This window comes from Eurosta solidaginis, chromosome 1 (genome assembly GCF_040869045.1).
Source record: "Eurosta solidaginis isolate ZX-2024a chromosome 1, ASM4086904v1, whole genome shotgun sequence".
Lineage (NCBI taxonomy): Eukaryota > Metazoa > Arthropoda > Insecta > Diptera > Tephritidae > Eurosta > Eurosta solidaginis.
In genome coordinates, this window is record NC_090319.1 from 99,307,897 (window position 1) to 99,330,658 (window position 22,762).

General features: G+C 35.6%; 1 protein-coding gene across 7 annotated transcripts in view; it reads left to right on the plus strand.

Annotated features, from left to right (window-relative positions):
* The window catches only part of LOC137236860 (organic cation transporter protein), a 108,024-nt gene that overhangs the window by 75,778 nt on the left and 9,484 nt on the right, over window positions 1–22,762 (plus strand). For 6 of the 7 annotated variants that reach the window (XM_067759909.1, XM_067759914.1, XM_067759938.1 and 3 more), the window contains exons 2-3: window positions 21,293–22,122; window positions 22,196–22,350. In XM_067759909.1, the coding sequence (XP_067616010.1) occupies window positions 21,398–22,122; window positions 22,196–22,350 (880 nt within the window). In that variant the 5' untranslated portion in view covers window positions 21,293–21,397. The remainder of the gene's footprint in view (window positions 1–21,292; window positions 22,123–22,195; window positions 22,351–22,762) is intronic. The other variant, XM_067759955.1, reaches the window with a different exon arrangement.

The window sequence follows — 22,762 nt, forward strand, 5'->3', positions numbered from 1 at the left end:
CCTTTTAAAATACTCATTAACACCTTTCATTTGATACCCATATCGTACAAACATATTCTAAAGTCACCCCTGGTCCACCTTTATGGCGATATCTCGAAAAGGCGAACACCTATAGAACGAAGGCCCACTCCCTTTTAAAAGTACACATTAACACCTTTCATTTGATACCCATATCGTACTAACAAATTCTAGAGTCACCCCTGGTCCATCTTTATGGCGATATTTCGAAAATGCGACCACCTATACAACAACCACCACTCCCTTTTAAAACCCTCATTAATTCCTTTAATTTGATACCCATATCGTACAAACACATTCTAGAGTCACCCCTGGTCCATCTTTATGGCGATATTTCGAAAATGCGACCACCTATACAACAACCACCACTCCCTTTTAAAACCCTCAGTAATACCTTTAATTTGATACCCATATCGTACAAACACATTCTAGAGTCACCCCTGGTCCACCTTTATGGCGATATTTCGAAACGGCGTCCACCTATAGAACTAAGGCCCACTCCCTTTTAAAATACTCATTAACACCTTTCATTTGATACCCATATCGTACAAACATATTCTAGAGTCACTCCTGGACCACCTTTATTGCGATACCTCGAAAAGGCGTCCACCTATAGAACTAAGGCCCACTCCCTTTTAAAATACTCATTAACTCCTTTCGTTTGATACCCATATTGCACAAACGAATTCTAGAGTCACCCCTGGCCCACCTTTATGGCGATATCTCGAAACGGCGTCCACCTATGGAACTAAGGATTACTCCCTTTTAAAATACTCATTAACAACTTTCTTTTGATACCCACAAATTCATTCTAGAGTCACCCCTGGTCCACCTTTATGGAGATATTTCGAAAATTCGACCACCTATACAACAACCACCACTCCCTTTTAAAACCCTCATTAATACCTTTAATTTGATACCCATATCGTACAAACACATTCTAGAGTCACCCCTGGTCCACCTTTATGGCGATATTTCGAAACGGCGTCCACCTATAGAACTAAGTCCCACTCCCTTTTAAAATACTCATTAACACCTTTCGTTTGATGCCCATATTGTACAAACAAATTCTAGGGTCACCCCTGGTCCACCTTTATGGCGATATCTCGAAACGGCGTTCACCTTTGGGACTAAGGATTACTCCCTTTTAAAATACTTATTAACACCTTTCTTTTGATACCCATATCGTACAAACACATTCTAGAGTCACCCCTGGTCCACCTTTATGGCGATATTTCGAAACGGCGTCCACCTATAGAACTAAGGCCCACTCCCTTTTAAAATACTCATTAACACCTTTCGTTTGATGCCCATATTGTACAAACAAATTCTAGGGTCACCCCTGGTCCACCTTTATGGCGATATCTCGAAACGGCGTCCACCTTTGGGACTAAGGATTACTCCCTTTTAAAATACTTATTAACACCTTTCTTTTGATAGCCATATTGAACAAACAAATTCTAGGGTCACCCCTGGTCCACCTTTATGGCGATATCTCGAAACGGCGTCCACCTATGGAACTAAGGATTATTCCCTTTTAAAATACTCATTAGTGTAGGGTTCTTATTATTTTTATTTTACTTTGTATTTTAGTTACTTTGAATTTTTTAATTTTTAAATGTATTATCAATATTTTAAGTTTCAAAATTGATTTTCAATTTTCAAAAATTTTCATTATTGTGCAAAATAAAAAAATAAAATAGACGCATAATTTTAGGCGTGTTTAAAAAAAATATAATTTAAAGTTTTGTTAAAAAAAATAATACGTGGTTTAAATTACTACATTGGCGATCTCTGCCTATTTTAAAATTTTAACTTGGTGTGGTGGAATTATCAAAAACGTTTTTATTTTGAGGTCATATTTGACCAAGATAATTCAACCGGCTGTTCAATTCGATAAAAATCGCAATATAGTGCACAACGCCACAAATTATACAATTTGTATTTAAAAAAAAACTAAATAAACAATATAACTCAATGAAAAGTATATATGTACGCAATTTAAGTCGTATCATAATCGACATTTGCTTCTAACACCTGCTATGCATTTTTGATTTGGAACCTATGAGTTCTTTGAACAAAAGTCATTTATGCGTTTGTGCGAAGGAAACGTTCTATTAAAATATTTAACTTAATTAAATCACATACAATTAACGAAAGTTATTAAAAAGGAGGTCCACATTTGTCAAATGCAAATGCTTCAAAACAGTGAAACCAGCATCAATCAATCTGTCAGAGGCTCAATCCTTTCTAAAGCCATTGCATAATTTCATCAATCAATTTCAAAGCCATTGCATGAACACAACTGTTATTTTTGAGTTCCCTGATTGAGCAGCTAAAACATCAAAAGCCATTGCATTAACAGCAACAAACTGCACATTCACAGCAAGTATTTTGGTGAACAGTTATATTTATATTATATGTGTTTATGTATGTATACTAATATATAGATATATTATTATTATTATTGTAAACTCTCTCTTTATAGAATTACTAGTTTATTTAACTTTTTTTGTTAGTTAACTCTTTTTTCATTTAATTCAATATGATTCGTTCACCACAACATACAACGCAAATATCCACATTTACTAACAATTTAAACGACACTTTGATAGATTTACCACATGACACTTCTCAACAACAAATTACAAATGCATATGCAAATGTTACTGAAAATGAAATTTTGTCAGTTTCAGTAAAACTTCCACAATTTTGGACTAATTGTCCTGAAGCATGGTTTATTCATGTCGAAACACAATTTAATACTAAAAACATTACACAAGAAAACACTAAATACGAACACATCATTACAGCACTTCCGCAGGAAGTGATAATAACTATTTTGGATTTTATCCAAAATCCCCCCATTAATAACAAATTTACTGAACTTAAAAAAGTGTTGATAGAAAGACACTCACTTAGCGAAAATTCGAAACTTGATAAAATTTTAAACGATTCTGAGATGGGTGATCGTAAGCCATCAGAATTTTATCGTTCATTAATTATATTAGCCGGATCAAATTTTAGTGAAAATATTTTAAAGAAAATTTGGATGCGTAAACTTCCTAAAATTTGAGTATGATTTTGGCTAGTTCGAGTTCTAATAATATTACCGAATTAACAAAATTAGCAGATAATATTTGGTAAGTGATAAACAAAAATGAAGTATTTTCGGTTAATAATTTTTCGGATACAAAAGCACAAAATTCTGTTGTTGAAAACTTGGTTAAAACCACCTCTTTGGTGAGTGAAAATTTTCAGAAACTTTCTTTGGAGTTAGGTGAAATTAAAACAGAAATGTATCGGAATCAATCTAGGTCGCGTTCTAATCCTAGAAAAAATTTTAGAAATTCTTTTAGGCGTCGATCTAACTCGAGTAATAATCCAAATCTACACAACCAAGATTTCACTACAAATTTGGAAATAATGCTAGAAGTTGTGAACATCCTTGTTCTTATAACAAAAAACAAAGACTCAACAAACTAAATTCTTCCGTTGTTGCAGCGACGAACAACGGAAACTTAGAATTTTCGACGCGTCGCTTATTTATTTTTGATAGAGAAAACAAACAAAAATTTTTTAATTGATAGTGGAGCAGAAATTTCGGTATTACCCGCGTCTAAATTTCCTCACACGAAATGTTCAGACATAATTCTCACTGCAGCTAATGGCTCAACAATTGCCACTTACGGGAAAAGGCTTTTAAACGTAAATTTGGGTTTAAGACGTGAATTTCCGTTTACATTTTTGATTGCAGATATAGCCAAGCCAATAATTGGCGCTGATTTTCTTTGTAAATATGGTCTTCTTATAGACATTAAACATAAACGTTTGGTAGATCCATTAACCAATCTCTCAGTTAATACAGTATCCTACTTTTGTGATATTCCATTACCGAAATTATTTGTGGTTGACAATAAATTTACAAAATTATTAAAAGAGTTTCCGTCACTTATTTCTGAACCAGATTATACTAAACCTGTTAAACATACAACAGTACATCGACTTGTAACAGAAGGTAATCTTCCATTTTCTAAGCCCAGGCGCTTAGATCCGGTAAAATACAAAGTCGCGAAAACGGACTTTGATTTCTTAGTTAAAACAGGCATTTGTCGGCCTTCAAATTCTTCAGTAGCATCACCACTTCACCTTGTACCTAAAAAAGAGTTGAATGATTGGCGTCCATGTGGTGATTTTAGAAGATTGAATATTGAAACTGTTCCCGATCGTTATCCCTTACCTCACATTCAAGATTTTAATATGAACCTTCATAATAAAAATATATTTTCAGAATTAGATTTAGTTAGGGCATATCACCAAATTCCTATGGCTGAAGAAGATATTTATAAAACTGCTATTACAACTCCTTTCGGTATGTTTGAATTCATGAGAATGCCTTTCGGACTTAGAAATTCTGCACAAACCTTTCAACGATTCATAAATGAGGTAGTAGGTGACTTAGACTTTGTATATGCTTACATCGACGACTTACTTATTGCAAGTACAGACGAAGAACAACATTTAAAAGATTTACGTATCCTTTTTCAACGCCTTACAGAGTACGGTTTAAACATTAAACCAAGTAAATGTACTTTTGGTTTAACGAATATAGATTTTTTAGGACATAACATTTCTGGAACAGGTATTCGACCTTCCGATGAAAAGGTATCAGCTATTCGCAATTTCGAACGTCCAAAATCAGTTAAGCAGGCACAGAAATTTATTGGTATGGTAAATTATTATCATAGATACATTCCAAAACTAGCAGAATTTACAAACAAAATTTATGATCTAATTAACAAAGTAAATAAGAAACGTGACAAAACTTTGGTATGGGATGAGAATTCGAATGAAGCTTTTGAATGCATTAAAGATAAATTTGCATCTACGATATTGTTAAATCATTTTAACAAAGATGCTAAATTATCTTTAACAGTAGATGCATCTAACACAGCGATTGGGGGAGTTATACAACAAAATTACAATAATAAAATTGAGCCAATTGAATTCTTTTCTAAAAAACTTTCTCCAACTGAAATTAAGTATAGTGCTTTTGATAGGGAATTATTGGCGATTTATTTAAATATAAAACATTTTAGATATCTTTTGGAAGGACGACAATTTACAGTTTATACGGACCATAAACCTTTGACTACTGCTTTAAATTCAAAAACAGAACGAAGTCCTAGACAAACGAGACACTTGGAATTTATAGCACAATTTACTGATGACATACAATACATTAAAGGAGAATCCAATGTTGTAGCAGATACGCTATCTAGAGCTTTTGAGGTTAATGCAATATATAAAACAGAACTGAATTTTAAAATTTTACAAACTGAACAACAAAAAGATGATGACTTAAATCAATTTGTATCTGATTCTCAATATCTAAATTTAAAGTTAATTAATATTCCCATTTTAAATTTTAATATTTGGTGTGAAATTTCAGGAGAAACTCCTAGGCCATTTGTACCGAGTAATTTGCGAAAGAGAGTATTTGATATTTTACATGGAATAGCACATCCGGGTACAAGAGCTACACGACGGCTCATAGTTAAAAAATATTATTGGCCTAATATGAATAAGGATATTAATATTTGGTCAAAAGAGTGTCTTAATTGTCAAAAGTCTAAAGTTTATTGTCATACAAAATTCCCTATTGTCAAAATTCAAATTCCCAAGAATAGATTTGAACACATTCATTTAGATATAGTTGGACCATTACCTATTTCAAAAGGTCATCGCTATATTTTAACGATTATTGAAAGATTTACCCGTTGGCCTGAGGCATATGCATTAAAAGATATTTCAGCATCTACAATTGCAAATAAGTTTTTTAGAGAATATATTTCTCGGTTTGGAGTTCCGTTAAAGATAACAACTGATCAAGGTAGCCAATTTACATCGAAATTGTTTTCAGAGTTAACTAAATTACTTGGTAGTCACCAAATTACAACATCCGCATATCACCCTCAAGGAAATGGTATGGTTGAAAGGTTTCATAGACAACTAAAGACTACTATAATAGCTAGAGAGGACACAAATAATTGGTATGACGAGTTACCTGTAATATTACTTGGTTTGAGATCTATTTACAAAGAAGATATTTCGGCTACACCAGCGGAAATGGTTTTCGGTCAGAATTTACGTTTGCCAGGGGAACTTGTTGTGCCATCAGCTAAAAATTTCTCATCAACTGAAGTTTTAAGTAATTTACGTGAACATTTTCAAAATGTTAGATCAAATTTAAGTCATCATAAAGATGCTGATACTGGAATTTATGTTCCAAAAGATCTTCAAACTTGTAAATTTGCATATGTTCGAGTCATTAATAAACATTCATTACAACAACCATATGAAGGACCTTACAAAATTGTGGAAAAAGACCAAAAATGTTTTAAACTTGAAATAGATAATAATATTAAAACTATTCCTATTGATAGATTAAAGCCTGCAATAATTGAGACAACAGACACATACAACACCAAGAATTTACATAAAAAGAGAGTTACATTCAATTTGTTTAATGATAAATTTTCTTGAAGGGGGAGTAATGTAGGGTTCTTATTATTTTTATTTTACTTTGTATTTTAGTTACTTTGAACTTTTCAATTTTTAAATGTATTATCAATATTTTAAGTTTCAAAATTGATTTTCAATTTTCAAAAATTTTCATTATTGTGCAAAATAAAAAAATAAAATAGACGCATAATCTTAGGCGTGTTTAAAAAAAATATAATTTAAAGTTTTGTTAAAAAAAATAATACGTGGTTTAAATTACTACAATTAGCACCTTTTTTTTGATACCCATATCGTACAAACGCATTCTAGAGTCACCCCTGGTCCACCTTTATGGCGATATCTCGAAAAGGCGACCACCTATACAACAACCACCACTCCCTTTTAAAACCCTCATTAATACCTTTAATTTGATACCCATATCGTACAAACACATTCTAGAGTCAACCCAGATCCACCTTTATGACGATATTTCGAAACGGCATCCACCTATAGAACGAAGGCCCACTCCCTTTTAAAATACTCATTAACACCATTCGTTTGATGCCCATATTGTACAAACAAATTCTAGGGTCACCCCTGTTCCACCTTTGTGGCGATATCTGGAAACGGCGTCCACCTATGGAACTAAGGATTACTCCCTTTTAAAATACTCATTAAAACCTTTAATTTGATACCCATATCGTACAAACGCATTCTAGAGTCAACCCTGATCCACCTTTATGGCTATATCCCTAAATGGCTCCACCTACAAAACTATGGCCCACTCCCTCATAAAATACTCTTTAATGCCTTTCATTTGATATACATGTCATACAAACACATTCCAGGGTTTCCCTCGGTTCATTTTCCTACATGGTTATTTTCCCTTATGTTGTCACCATAGCTCTCAACTGAGTATGTAATGTTCGGTTACACCCGAACTTAACCTTCCTTACTTATTATACTCAGTTGAGCAGAGCTCACAGAGTATATTAAGTTTGATTGGATAACGGTTGGTTGTACATATATAAAGGAATCGAGATAGATATAGACTTCCATATATCAAAATAATCAGGATCGAAAAAAAAATTTGATTGAGCCATGTCCGTCCGTCCGTTAACACGATAACTTGAGTAAATTTTGAGGTATATTGATGAAATTTGGTATGTAGGTTCCTGAGCACTCATCTCAGATCGCTATTTAAAATGAACGATATCGGACTATAACCACGCCCACTTTTTCGATATCGAAAATTTCGAAAAACCGAAAAATTGCGATAATTCATTACAAAAGAGAGATAAAGCGACGAAACTTGGTAGATGAGTTGAACTTATGACGCAGAATAGAAAATTAGTAAAATTTTGGACAAAGGGCGTGGCACCGCCCACTTTTAAAAGTAGGTAATTTAAAAGTTTTCTAAGCTGTAATTTGACAGTCGTTGAAGATATCATGATGAAATTTGGCAGGAACGTTACTCCTATTACTATATGTACACTTAATACAAATTAGCAAAATCGGAAAAGGACCACGCCCACTTTTAAAAAAAATTTTTTTTTAAAGTAAAATTGTAACAAAAAATTTAATATCTTTACAGTATATGAGTAAATTATGTCAACTTTCAACTCCAGTAATGATATAGTGCAACAAAATACAAAAATAAAAGAAAATTTCAAAATGGGCGTGGCTCCGCCCTTTTTCATTTAATTTGTCTAGGATACTTTTAACGCCATAAGTCGAACAAAAATTAACCAAAACTTTTGAAATTTGGTAGGGGCATAGATTTTATGACGTTAACTCTTTTCTGTGAAAATGGGCGAAATCGGTTGATGCCACGCCCAGTTTTTATACACAGTCGTCCGTCTGTCCTTCCGCATGGCCGTTAACACGATAACTTGAGCAAAAATCGACATATCTTTAATGAACTTAGTTCACGTGCTTACTTGAACTCACTTTAGCTTGGTATGAAAAATGAACGAAATCCGACTATGACCACGCCCACTTTTTCGATATCGAAAATTACGAAAAATGAAAAAAATGCCATAATTTTATACCAAATACGAAAAAAGGGATGAAACATGATAAGGTAATTGGATTGTTTTATTGAAGCGAAATATAACTTTAGAAAAAACTTTATAAAATGGTTGTGACATCCACCATATTAGGTAGAAGAAAATGAAAAAGTTCTGCAGGGCGAAATAAAAAACCCTTAAAATCTTGGCAGGTATTACATATATAAATAAATTAGCGGAATCCAACAGATGATGTTCTGGGTCACCCTGGTCCACATTTTGGTCGATATCTGGAAAACGCCTTCACATATACAACTACCACCTTTTAAAACTTTCATTAAAATGTTTAATTTGATACATATATCGTACAAACTCATTCTAGAGTCACCCCTGGTCCACATTTATGGCGATATCTCGCAAAAGCGTCCACCTATAGAACTAGGGCCCACTCCCTTTTAAAATACTCATTAACTCCTTTCGTTTGATACCCATATTGCACAAACGAATTCTAGAGTCACCCCTGGCCCACCTTTATGGCGATATCTCGAAACGGCGTCCACCTATGGAACTAAGGATTACTCCCTTTTAAAATACTCATTAACAACTTTCTTTTGATACCCATATTGTACAAACAAATTCTAGAGTCACCCCTGGTCCACCTTTATGGCGATATTTCGAAAATTCGACCACCTATACAACAACCACCACTCCCTTTTAAAACCCTCATTAATACCTTTAATTTGATACCCATATCGTACAAACACATTCTAGAGTCACCCCTGGTCCACCTTTTGCCGATATTTCGAAACGGCGTCCACCTATAGAACTAAGGCCCACTCCCTTTTAAAATACTCATTAACACCTTTCGTTTGATGCCCATATTGTACAAACAAATTCTAGGGTCACCCCTGGTCCACCTTTATGGCGATATCTCGAAACGGCGTCCACCTTTGGGACTAACGATTACTCCCTTTTAAAATACTTATTAACACCTTTCTTTTGATACCCATATCGTACAAACACATTCTAGAGTCACCCCTGGTCCACCTTTATGGCGATATTTCGAAACGGCGTCCACCTATAGAACTAAGGCCCACTCGCTTTTAAAATACTTATTAACACCTTTCGTTTGATGCCCATATTGTACAAACAAATTCTAGGGTCACCCATGGTCCACCTTTATGGCGATATCTCGAAAAGGCGACCACCTATACAACAACCACCACTCCCTTTTAAAACCCTCATTAATACCTTTAATTTGATACCCATATCGTACAAACACATTCTAGAGTCAACCCTGGTCCACCTTTATGACGATATTTCGAAACGGCATCCACCTATAGAACTAAGGCCCACTCCCTTTTAAAATACTCATTAACACCATTCGTTTGATGCCCATATTGTACAAACAAATTCTAGGGTCACCCCTTTTAAAATACTCATTAAAACCTTTAATTTGATACCCATATCGTACAAACGCATTCTAGAGTCAACCCTGATCCACCTTTATGGCTATATCCCTAAATGGTGTCCACCTACAAAACTATGGCCCACTCCCTCATAAAATACTCTTTAATGCCTTTCATTTGATATACATGTCATACAAACACATTCCAGGGTTTCCCTCGGTTCATTTTCCTACATGGTTATTTTCCCTTATGTTGTCACCATAGCTCTCAACTGAGTATGTAATGTTCGGTTACACCCGAACTTAACCTTCCTTACTTGTTCATACAAAATTTGACAGTTCGTTTACGCACTAGATAAATTTATACGTTTACACACTTTATAAGGCATTTATACGGTTACATGAGTCCCCCTATTATTTACACAAATTTATGTCATCACGATATACATACATACATATCAACATATATCATTATTATGACGCTGAACTTTAGATGGTTTTGCTTTGTTCTAAAATTGTCATTGTACATACTAAAAATGGCGAAATATTCTCCCCCTTCTTGGTGTAGCTTTCATTTAACGCTTATTTTTTTATATAAACCCAGATTTAAATATCGATCGAAATCGTCCACACATGACTCATGCTATTAATTCCAGTTTGTTGAATTTATGTAAATGAAAAAAAATTTGCAAATATTTAAATTTCTCAGACAATCTTTTCGAAATCTGTAAAGCCAGGTTGTTGCTTCAATTTAACAGTATGGCTTTGTTCAAGTGAAACGATAACTAAAGGGAATAAAATGAATGCAAGAAAACAGGTCGGTATTAAACGGTCAGTGTGATAGTGACACTAAAAATTTTTTAAGACTCATATGTACATATATACGTATATATAAATATATGCATTTATAAAAAGTTGTTCAGATTTTACGCATCAAAAAAATTTAATTAATTAAAACAACTGATGAGATTATTTATTTATTCAGATTTATAGTATCTATACCCAAAGAAAAAAAAAAATAACGAAGATGTGTACATTCATACATATGTATGTACATAGATATCTTTGAATGTAGTTTTTATAATAGAACTCTATTGGAAAATACAACTATTTTAGAACCATCCCGAAAATTCCAAATTTACGATCAATAGAAAATATAAAAAATTATAATGTTGTGTGCGGCCACCGTGTTGTGATGGTAGCGTGCTCCGCCTACCACACCGGATGCCCTGGGTTCAAACCCCGGGCAAAGCAACATGAAAAATTTTAGATATAAGGTTTTTCAATTAGAAGAAAATTTTCTAAGCGGGGTCGCCCCTCGGCAGTGTTTGGCAAGCGCTCCGGGCGCATTTCTGCCATGAAAAGCTCTCAGTGAAAACTCATCTGCCTTGCAGATGCCGTTCGGATTCGGAAAATCAAGAGGAGCACGACCCAAATTGGAAGAGAAGCTCGGCCTTAGATCTCTTCGGAGGTTATCGCGCGTTACATTTTTTTTTTTATTTATAATGTTGTTCATTAACTTGCACAACTACCTTTCCAAAAAGGAGAAAACTTTCTTCACTCTCCAAAAGCAGCCAAGTTATTTTTTTTTATTATATTTTCTACATTCTATGTTGTTGTTGTTGTTGTAGCGATAAGGTTGCTCCCCGAAGGCTTTGGGGAGTGTTATCGATGTGATGGTCCTTTGCCGGATACAAATCCGGTACGCTCCGGTACCACAGCACCATTAAGGTGCTAGCCCGACCATCTCGGGAACGATTTATGTGGCCACATTAAACCTTCAGGCCATTCCCTCCCTCCCTACCCCCAAGTTCCATGAGGAGCTTGGGGTCGCCAGAGCCTCGTTTGTTAGTGAAACAGGATTCGCCGCGGACAGGTCAACGACCGCCGACCATGCAGGCGAAGATCCCTGCGCAACTGGGACATCGGGAAAATGATTGTCCAGTAAAAGCCTTAGGGACTCCTCGCTACTCATCGACCAGTTCCCACCATCATCTCTCAGATAACCCAGAGGAGCGGGGTTCCTAGAGAGTATTTTTCTAAACCTCGCGGATTCATTGCAGCCTTCTACGTTTTCGCAGAAGCTTCGCCATGCATCTCGCTTGGCTATCCTTATTTCATATTTATAAATCCCCAGACTCACCTTGTAGAGCTCCCAATCCGAGGTAATTTACTCCTCCTGGCTCTGTTGAAGAGCCGTCGACTGGACGCTCTTAGGTCGTCAAGAGAATCCGACCACCAGGGCGGCTTGCCCTTCCCCCTGTAAGTTTTAAATGGGCAGGACAGCTGAAAGGCGCTATTGCTTGCCGAGGTGAAGTTTTCCACCAGAACGTCTATCTCAGATTCGGACAGGCCCGAACTAATGATAGGCACCGCAGGCAGTAGCTCTCCCAGCTTCCTACAATAAAAGTCCCAGTTAGTACTTTTAGGGTTCCTAAAAGATATTTTACCGGGACGTTCTTTGTTCACTGAGAACTGAATATATCGGTGATCAGAGGAGTGCTCGGTGAGAACCCTCCATCCAGATATCCGACCTTCCAGTTCTGTACTAACCAGGGTGAGGTTCAGGACCTCTTCCCTTACCGCAGTAATAAAAGTCGGGTCATTCCCCCTATAACATATACAAAGTCCCCCATCTACAATAAAAGTAAATAAAGACTCACCTCTAGTGTTGGTATCCGAGCTTCCCCAAATGCTATGATGGGCATTAGCATCGGCACCGATGATCACGCCAACACCTCTCCGCCTTGCTTCAGCGGTGATTTCACCCAGTATCGCAGGTGGTGGTCCCTCTACGTCCCCGTGGGGCATGTACGCTGAGACCACCCACATTTCATTACTTCCTCGCTCGAGCCAGACCGTGGTTACGTCAGCATTGCTGAAATTAGAGAGAATAAAAGCTTTAATCTCTTTTTTAACAAGCACACAGGATCTAGGCCTACCTGCCTCCCCATGCACCAAGTTGTTGAATTTTCCAGTCCTTAATCCAGAAATCTTACTGCCGTTACTACTCAGCTACGGCTCCTGGACAAGGACTATATCCACTCCGCCTTTTTCAAGGCAGAGCAGCAAATTTGCGGAAGCCGCCTTAGAGTGCTGAAGATTGATTTGACGGATTTCCATCAAAAGCGCTCTTCTTCCGCACCCCATCCTTGGCGGATTCGTATTACTCTTGTCCATTCTAAGAAAGTCCCACCTCAAGGCCGCTATGCGGAGCCGATTGTGTAGTCGCCCTTTAACGGTCTCGTGGTTATCTATGCTACGCAGGGAGGCCACGCGAGGGTTGACGCATTACCTTATGAGTAATGCGTTCAGAGCCAGACCGGACGCGAAGCGGGAAAATCTTCAACCGCACCTACACCACCAACTTAACGGCGACGGAGCCGGAACGTACCTTGAGGCCCGCCACGGTTTTAACGGGACGTGGGCAGGTGCAGCATTAGCCTACCAACCATTTCGGTAGGGTTTCACCCCGACCTACTAAAGTGGCAGAATACCGCACCTACCAGCCCAAAGTCATCAAGTCAAAATGTAATGTCGAATCAAAGCCCTGAACAGTCCAGTTCGTCACCGTTGTGTACCGATCTTGACTCTTAAAGAGTCCACCCTCCCCTGAGCTCAGCACAATGACTCAGGGGGTGCGGGTTTTATCGAGTTGTCCTCTCTAGATCCGCCATTATCAGTAGAAGCAGGGGCACCTCGTGCAGGACATGATAACTAATCACGCGTGACATTCGTCACTATGGCCGGTCTAAGACTGATATCAGTCCCTGATCCAGAGCCTGAAACCACTTATGATATCCAAGCCAAGTATCTTAGCCCCCATTTTAAATCTTAATAAAAATAAGTTCTTTTTTAACCCTGTTATACAAAATTACCCAAATTTTTATAAAAATAAAGGTTTGGAAGTTAATTTGAATATTTTTATGAAAAATTTTGCTTAAAACCTGAAAAATTTTTTTTTTTCATTTCCAGCCAGTTTTAAAGGCCCGTTTCTTTTCAATTTTTTCACATGTACGACTTATACTAGCGATCCCTTTTTGCAACGAAATACCCCCATGAATATCAATTAAGACTATCAAAATGAAAGAAGAGTGAACGACGATGTATTAACGGTGAATTTTTATTGAAACTTTTACCTCTGCCTGGATCGTACGTTCGCGACCAAATAAATACATTTTTTGTTACCATTTCTCAAGGAGTGTAAGGAAATGTCTAGAACTACATTGCTAAAACCAGTTGAGTGCACTTAATTGAAAACCAAAACTACTTCTCGTGAAGGGTTTACCAAACCTTTTTTTTTTTAATTTTCAAAGTTACGTACGTCCGCGACCGTTTTGCATTTTGATATATTTTTGGCCGGTTCACTTTGAAATTATGTACTTTGTGCTTTATTTTTCTATCCATCGTGTTAGCAGTTGTTGTTAGTCATCTCGCGTATTGAAATTTAATAACGAAAAAATTTATAAAATATTATAAACGTAAGTACAGATTAACTCGTGAACTAATATTTTAATAGTTTTAAAAAATATATGTACATATATCTCTTAGATAATAAAGACGGGTAAAGCTCCTAATGAATCCCAAAAAGCAAAGCATAAGCGGTATTTTGCAAAATATTATGAGTGATCCCACAAAACTTAAGCAGTATCGTAAGAAAGCAGCTGAACGAATGAAGAGACGAAGGGAAGAACTAACGAAGTTGGGGAGAAACACTAAGCTGATGAGGGAGTTTAAAGAAAAAGAACGTGAGCGGTTGATAATATACCGTCAAAAAAAAAAAATTGCTTCTAGACAACAACGAAATGGTACAAACTATACTTGCAAACAAACCTTATACAAAGCTGTAAAAAAAGCAGAAAATGCTTTACCAAAAAATGAAGCAAGAAAAAAAGAGGTTGTTAATATACTTTGTAAAAAGTATTTGCCAGAAAGTAGTAGAACTCAAAATACTCTTGAAGAGGACATCAATGCAGAGATAGAGTTGAAATTGGCTGGAGACTTTTTTCTGCGGGACGATACCAGCGTTCAGGCTGCTGGAAAAAGAGAAACTCTAATATTAGATGGGAAAATTGTTGCTAAACGTTTATATGCTGATAACAGTTTCTGAGGCTTACGAGATCTACAAAACGCAAGTAATCGGGAAAACCGCAAGTAAAACACAGTTTTTTGAATGTCGTCCAAGAAGTGTCCAGCTTTCGAACAAAATGCCACATAACATGTGTGTATGCATTTATCATGCCAATTTTAATTATTTATACAGATACAAGTTCAACTGCCACTTTTCAAGGAACACTTTTTTTGTAAAGCGAGCACAGCAAAGCTATTTCGAAGCTGTAAGGAAAAATATGCCACCTGGAGTACTTGTTATACAAGTAGATTTCGCAGAGAATTATAGGCTAATCTGCCAAAACGAAATTCAGAGTGCGCATTTTAGTTATAAGCAAGTTTCTATTTTTACTTGCGTCGCTTGGATGTCTGACCAAACTAAGTCGTTTGCAAAAATAAGTGACAGTTTAACTCACAGCAAAATCGATGTTTACGTGGTTATAACTAGGGGTGGGACTATTCGAATAATAAACTCTTTTATTCGCCAGGTATTTGTAATCCGAATAATATTTATTCGAAATTTTTATTCCTTTATTCGTTTTCATTTATTCGAATTCCTTTCCTTATTATTCGGATAGTACTATCCGGATAGTGCGCACTATCCGGATACTTCGAATAGTAAAATAAAAGACATTGCATTTATGTTACGCTCATCGCTTGTGCAGATGAGCATGCACACTTACTTTGCTACACTTACTGTCCTACCGATTTGAGTTCCTTGTATCTTCTTCAGGCCGACTTGGACTCGTTCCAATGTTGGTGCACAACAAATTTACTAGCTTTAAATTGCTCTAAATGTAAGCATATGACATTTCACCGAGTGAAGCCAGCATTGAAATCTCATGTAATAGATGGTACGCCTTTGGAGCGTATATCTATTGCAAATGATCTAGGTGTCCTTTTTGATCCGAAATTGAATTTTAACATGCATATTTAATCTATAGCCAACAAAGCGTTGGGTTTACTTGGATTTGTTAAAAGATGGGCTAAAGAGTTCGATGATCCGTACCTCACTAAGGTTCTTTACACATCGCTGGTTCGTCCAATACTCGAGTATTGCTCATGCGTTTGGTCCCCTGTTTCTCAAAAGCATATAAAGCGTCTTGAGTCAGTTCAAAAGCAATTTTTGATATTTGCATTGCGCGGCCTTAATTGGGACTCAAGTCTCCACCTTCCTCCATACAGAAGTAGACTTCTTCTTATTAACTTACCCACTCTGGAAAATCGGAGAATATTACTGGGGGTATTGTTCATCCATAAGCTCATTATTGGAGAAATTGATTCCGCGGACCTCCTCAGCCGCTTGTTTTTTGCGGTTCCCCCTAGAGTATCCAGACACTACGTTCCTTTCTATTTACCCCTTTGTCGACGAAACTTTGCTAAAAATAATCCTCTGCTTATCTGGTGCGCGCACTACAATGACTTGTATAGCTGCATCAGCCTTGAATGTACTTTTGCCACTATACGTAATGCAATACTTGCCTATCTAATTTAAGAGATACAAGCTAATTTAATTTGCCGGCATTTTATTCCTTCGATAAAAAACAGGAACTATCTCGCTTAAGGATGGAGGAACATTTATCAACATGTATCATTAAGAAGTAACAAGACAGTACTGTGTTGATTGGAATCTGGTGCATTCCAACAACGTAAAAAACATGCTTTTTCATGAGTCACTGACCGGAATCGTATGCATTCCGGCAGTCTAATCTTATGGGTCAGGCATCGAGCTGATTGGAATCCGGTGCATTCCAACAACACAGGTCATGTTACTTTTTTATGCCTTGTGATGGCGTATCCTCATTACACTACTCTTAGCACTGCCGGATTCCCATGACATGCTGATTGGAATCTTGTTGCATTCCAACAGGGAGATTGGAATCCACTGCATTCCGAAATCATGCTGAGCGGAATCTGATGCATTCCGCCAGTATAAGATTTCGGCATAAGATCTTATTTCTGCTCATATTTCTTATTATTATTATATTCTGAAATTAAATAGTAATGTTCATTAATATTTCTTTGTTTGTAATATAACATTGTTGAAAGCTCGATATATCTTAAATTTTATCTTTTGAGTTGTATATTTATATATCTTTTATATTATGCAGTCGACCATAGTTTGTCGTCGACTTTAAATAATAAATAAATAAATAAATATATGTATGTATACGTACATATATTTTTGTTTGTTTGGGGTTGCTTTGTTAATATTCATTGATTTAGTTACATATATTTACGTAACCAAAGTTGTGCTTGAGTCTCAAGCTAGAAATAGTTATCGGGGTCGTTTACCACTGTACTGATCATTGAACTGTGTTTATTAGTAAACAGGTGTGGAAATGTTCATACATAATGGTACATGTAAAATATGTACCTAATTTTAATAAGATTAATATGGTAGAGATTTTTGTTTCCGATATACATACATACATATGTATGTATGTAAGTTGTATGGAAAATTTTTGTTTTGATATCTTTTGGTTTGTATAAACATCTAATTGGTCACCATTAAAAAAAATATTTTTACATGTAATTGTCAACATTTTTTGCGAAGTCTGATGAATCAAAAGTTATTTAAGGTCAATGTTAACTTAATGAAAACTTTGAAAAAAATGATTTCCTAAAATAAAGTTTGAATCAATCCATTTTAAACGTAACGTATATAGTTCGGAGTCTTCCAGATTTGCTGACTCAATTCAGCTGCAAAAAGTTTGAGTGGAACTATTTTGCGACATCTCATGGCAAGCGTGCAGTCGATGGTGTTGGAGCAGTTTTGAAAAGAAAAGTCTGGCAACTAACAAGAACAAAAAATCTTATTTTAAATGATGCATTATCTTTTTATAATTGTGCAAAAGAGCACATCACTGGAGTTGAACTTAAATATATTGGAGCTGATTCAATCGCCGAGATATCCCCAACTTTAAGTAAAAAATGGACGAATATACCAACCATTCCAGGTATCAGATTGATACATTCAATTTCCTGTGAGGAAAACATGAAATTACCTGTAGCTCGTACGGCATATTCACAATATAAAGATATTTAATAATATTTCATTATATAGATATATATGTATGTATGTATATTAATAATAAATAATACTGATGCCGCTTTTTACTCCATAATTCAATATGCAGAAAATAGTAAAAAAAAATGTATGGAAAAATCGTACGTTTGCGACCGGTATTTAAGCGTATATATAAAAATGTACTGCAGATTTTTTAACGCGAAATAAATGTAAAGAAAGTCACTTTATGCCACTTCAATATGTTATCAACCGTTTTGGAAAAATCCATTCCATTTCGCTGAATTCTGAATTTTTCCAGTTCCACAAAAAAGTTACTTCCATTTTGCGTACGTTCACGACCACATGTTTATTGCCCCCACAGTCAAAACTAAAAATCGAACAAACCTGCCTCTTGCCCCTAAAATTGACCTACCAAAATGCTATCGAAGTAGCAAACAAAAAAAAAAAACCTATGTTTACTTTGTTTTTTGGCCCATAAAAGCGTACGAACGTACTGTTCGCGACCGTGGAAACACCCATATATAAAAATCATCAGTATCGAAAAAAAATTTGATTGAGCCATGCCCGTCCGTCCGTCCGTTAGTACGATAACTTGAGTAAATGTTGAGATATCTTCACCAAATTTGGTACACTAGCTTGTCTGGACCCATAATAGATTGGTATTGAAAATGAGCGAAATCGGATGAATCCCACGCCCACTTTTTATATATAAAAATTTTGGAAAACACAAAAAGCCTGATAATTTAGTAAATAATACACCTAGAATGTTGAAATTTGACATGTGGACTGATATTGAGACTCTTGATAAAAATTTTGCATATATTTTTATATAATTTTACAAATATTTTTAATCATAAATCAAAAATCGTTAAACCTATCGTAACAAAATGCGGCAGAGAGGTTGCCTTTACTACAAGGACTGATTTGAAGAAAAATTAACGAAATCGGTTAAGGACCACGCCCAATTTTATACAAAAAATTTTTAAAAGGGTCGTGGACGAATAAAATAAGCTATATCTGTGCAAAAAAGAGCTTTATATCAATGTTATTTCATTTCCCAAGTGGATTTATAACAATAAATAGAAAAAACTTTAAATTAAAAAAAATGGGCGTGGCACCGCCCCTTTTATGACTACGGAATTTTCTATGTTTCGGGAGCCATAACTCGAAGACAAATTAACGGATCGTAATAAAATTGGGTACACAAATTTTCCCTATAGCAGGAAATATTTCTAGGAAAAATGGACGAGATCGGTTAAAGACCACGCCCACATTTAAATAAAAGATTTTTGAAAGGGTCGTCGACGAAAATAATAAGCTATATCTTAGCGAAAAAGAGCTTTGTGTCAATAGAATTTTACTTTCTAAATTGAATTATAACATTAAATTGGAAAATACAAAAATTTTTGAAAATGGGTGTGGCACCGCCCCTTTTATGACGAAGCAATTTTTTATGTTTCGGGAGCCATAACTCGAAGAAAAATTAACATATCGTAATGAAATTGTGTGCATATGTTTTCCTTATAGCACAAAATATTTCTAGTGAAAATGGTCGGGATCGGTTAAAGACCACGCCCACTTTTATATAAAATAAGTTTAAAAGGGTCGTAGATTAGAATAATAAGCTATAACTTAGCAAAAAATAGTTTTGAATCAATGATATTTCGCTTATCAAGTTTTATTGTAAGAGCAAATGGGGAGATATTTTTTTAAACGGGCGATGCCACGTGGTATATAGAAAAGTATTTTATCTGAAATGAAATGTACAATTGAAGCTCACGCTGAGTATATAATGTTCGGTTACACCCGAACTTAGACACCTTTACTTGTTACTTTTGAAGTGTGGTAAATAATAGTACTATTTTTTATTTGTTTTTTGTTAAATTGACGCCCGTCAAGACAAGATGTGTACCCAGCCAGCATTTTTTGAAAATTTTGATCAAAAAATATTCAAATATCATACCCCCCGATGATTAAAAACGTTCAAATTTAAAAGCATTTTCTGTTCGAAAATTAACGTATCGTCGGGAGAAAAATGTACCATAAATGTGATTATTCTTAAATAATCATTTATGATTCATATTTCGAAACGCTTTTTGTTCATATCTGATATCATTGTAAAATTGGGCCTTAATTGTTTTAGAGTAATATTTGAATGATTTTCACGGTAATTTTCTGATCATATTCGTGAACATATTTCAACCATTTTGGTTGAGATTTTTGAATCATTTTTGAATGCGATTATCATGCATTTATTCTTCATATCTCATACAAAATAAGATACTACATGCTAATCTTATTTCATCAGGGGAAGAAAGCATGCGGAGGTGAGCTATTTGAACCAAAGGTAATTCGCAAACAAACTAGACCAATATACACCTGCGACTACAACATCCAGCATCAGCTATGATTGTCATCATCTTAAAATACGATATGGTACGGGATGTTGAAGCCATATCCAGGTACATATGTCAAGAGAGTTTCACTTACCTGGGGTTCAAATAGTTCACAACTTTTATATTGTCCAACTATTTATGTATTTTCTGGGAAGCCGAAGGTGGAGAAATGGTTGGGGAAATCTTCGGGCAAGAGCAGCATTTGCATTATATTGTCTTGAAGAATGTCTTAAAAATAAAAATTGTATATACATATTTTTTCTGAACTTCATGAATCATGATTGAAAAAATGTGTGTATTTGAAAAAAAAAAGATTTTCAATGAAAAGTAAAATTTTAACAAGTATAAAATTCATTATTCAGTCAACAAAGATTGTCAGAAAAGATTCAGAAAGCTGAACGAAAAATGATTAAAATTTTTGATCACCTAAAGTAAACATATATGATTCAAATATGATTCCAAAATGTGATTGAAAAACTATATTCAGTTTTTGATCATCAAAAGTATTCATATTTGATTAATTCTTTTAGTTGTATGATAACTCATTATTTAGCCAGAACGAGTAATCAAATTGTATTGAAATGTAGGGAAATTCAAAATTTAATCACCTAAATGCTGAGTGGGTATTTGAATATATTTGTAAAAATTGCAATCCATTTGTTATGCTCTCAAGCTTCACTTGCTGATGTTAGATCGGCCAATCCGAGAGTTTGCTATCTAATTACCTCCTGTCTGGCTTTGTTGCTACAACAGTTTTAAGTAAATATGAAACCTTAACCTATGTATGTTTAACATTACCTCTTATCTTGCTTTTCAGGCTCTCCAATAGCCCAACAAGTACCGCACAATTCCATTAAATAAATTAGTATGCACTTTTGATATATCTCTATCAATAAGAAACAACGAAAATCGCACTTAAGTTATGGCTCTCGATTTGTTGCATGAACAGGATCAATGCAACGACTGCAATCAAAATGTATACAAAAACAATCACTCAGAAACTTATCACAATTGTAGTATAAACAACATTAATGGACTTTCAGCAGCATCAACCGTAACAGCCCCACGATCATTACATAGCCACAGTGACAATAGCATTTACACGTTATCGAATCAACAGCCACCAACAACGCCAGTTATACGAATGCAACAACAAAATGGTATACATCTAGAAAAGGTGAGCGTAGTACAAAATAACACACCCGAACTCAACGCTTCGACCATCGACATTATTGGTAGGGTGCTAGGCGATTTTGGGATCTGGCAACTACGTTCAGTACTCATACTTTTTCTCTGTAAAATTCCTGCCTCCTGGTTTATGGCCTGTATTATTTATACAGCTCCAGATCTTAAGTCAACCACACAGTATCGTTGCGATTCGAGTGATCTTGGTGCAAATGAAACGATAAGCGGTGATCAATGTTATGTGGTAGATTGGAGCGCTAATGTGGCACCAAATGGTAGTGGACAAGGCGAAGTACTTTCACTGGAAACATGCACAGACTTCAATTACGACGACGTCTTTTATTCGTTGAGAATGCAATTCAATTTGGTTTGTGCGCGTCATATATTAGTAACTTGGACACAATATTGGCATCTATTCGGTGTACTTGTGGGCGGTGTGATAGGCACCAAAGCCATGTTAAAGTGAGTAAACTAGATATTTAATCAAGAAGGAGAAGATATGAGATACCAAGATTAAATTTTTTCTCATTTTCAGGATCAGTCCACGTACAGTTTACATCATTGGCGCTGTACTACAAATCGGAATGGGCGTCATCACTGGCTATGCGCCTGGCTTAATCCTGCATACAATTTTTCGTTGTCTTTCAGCTGTTTGCTGCGCGTTGATGTTCACCTGCTCGCAGGCGATTTGTAAGTATACACAGAACTCCAAAATATATTCAGAAAGGCTCTAAACCATTTTCGACCAAGTTTGGCAAGTCCACTTCAAGGAATCTCGTGTAAGAGCTTGTTGGGATATCCGACACATGTAAAGGAGGATCTGCTTTAGCAAAATGGGTTACCTTTGGGCTCGGGATATTACATTTAGATCTAGAAATTGAATGTTTATACGCCAAATAAAATAGCAGCATCAACCAGAGTTAATATAACCGCTGTTCTATTAAAGTCATTCAGGAACAAGGCCAACTTCCATCGTCCCTACACATGCGTTGTATCGTTAAAAATACATAAATAAATACAAGGTGGTATAACCTCCGAAGAGATTTGTGTCCGAGCTCCTCTTCCGATTTACGTCCTTTTAATTTTTCCTACAAATTGGATC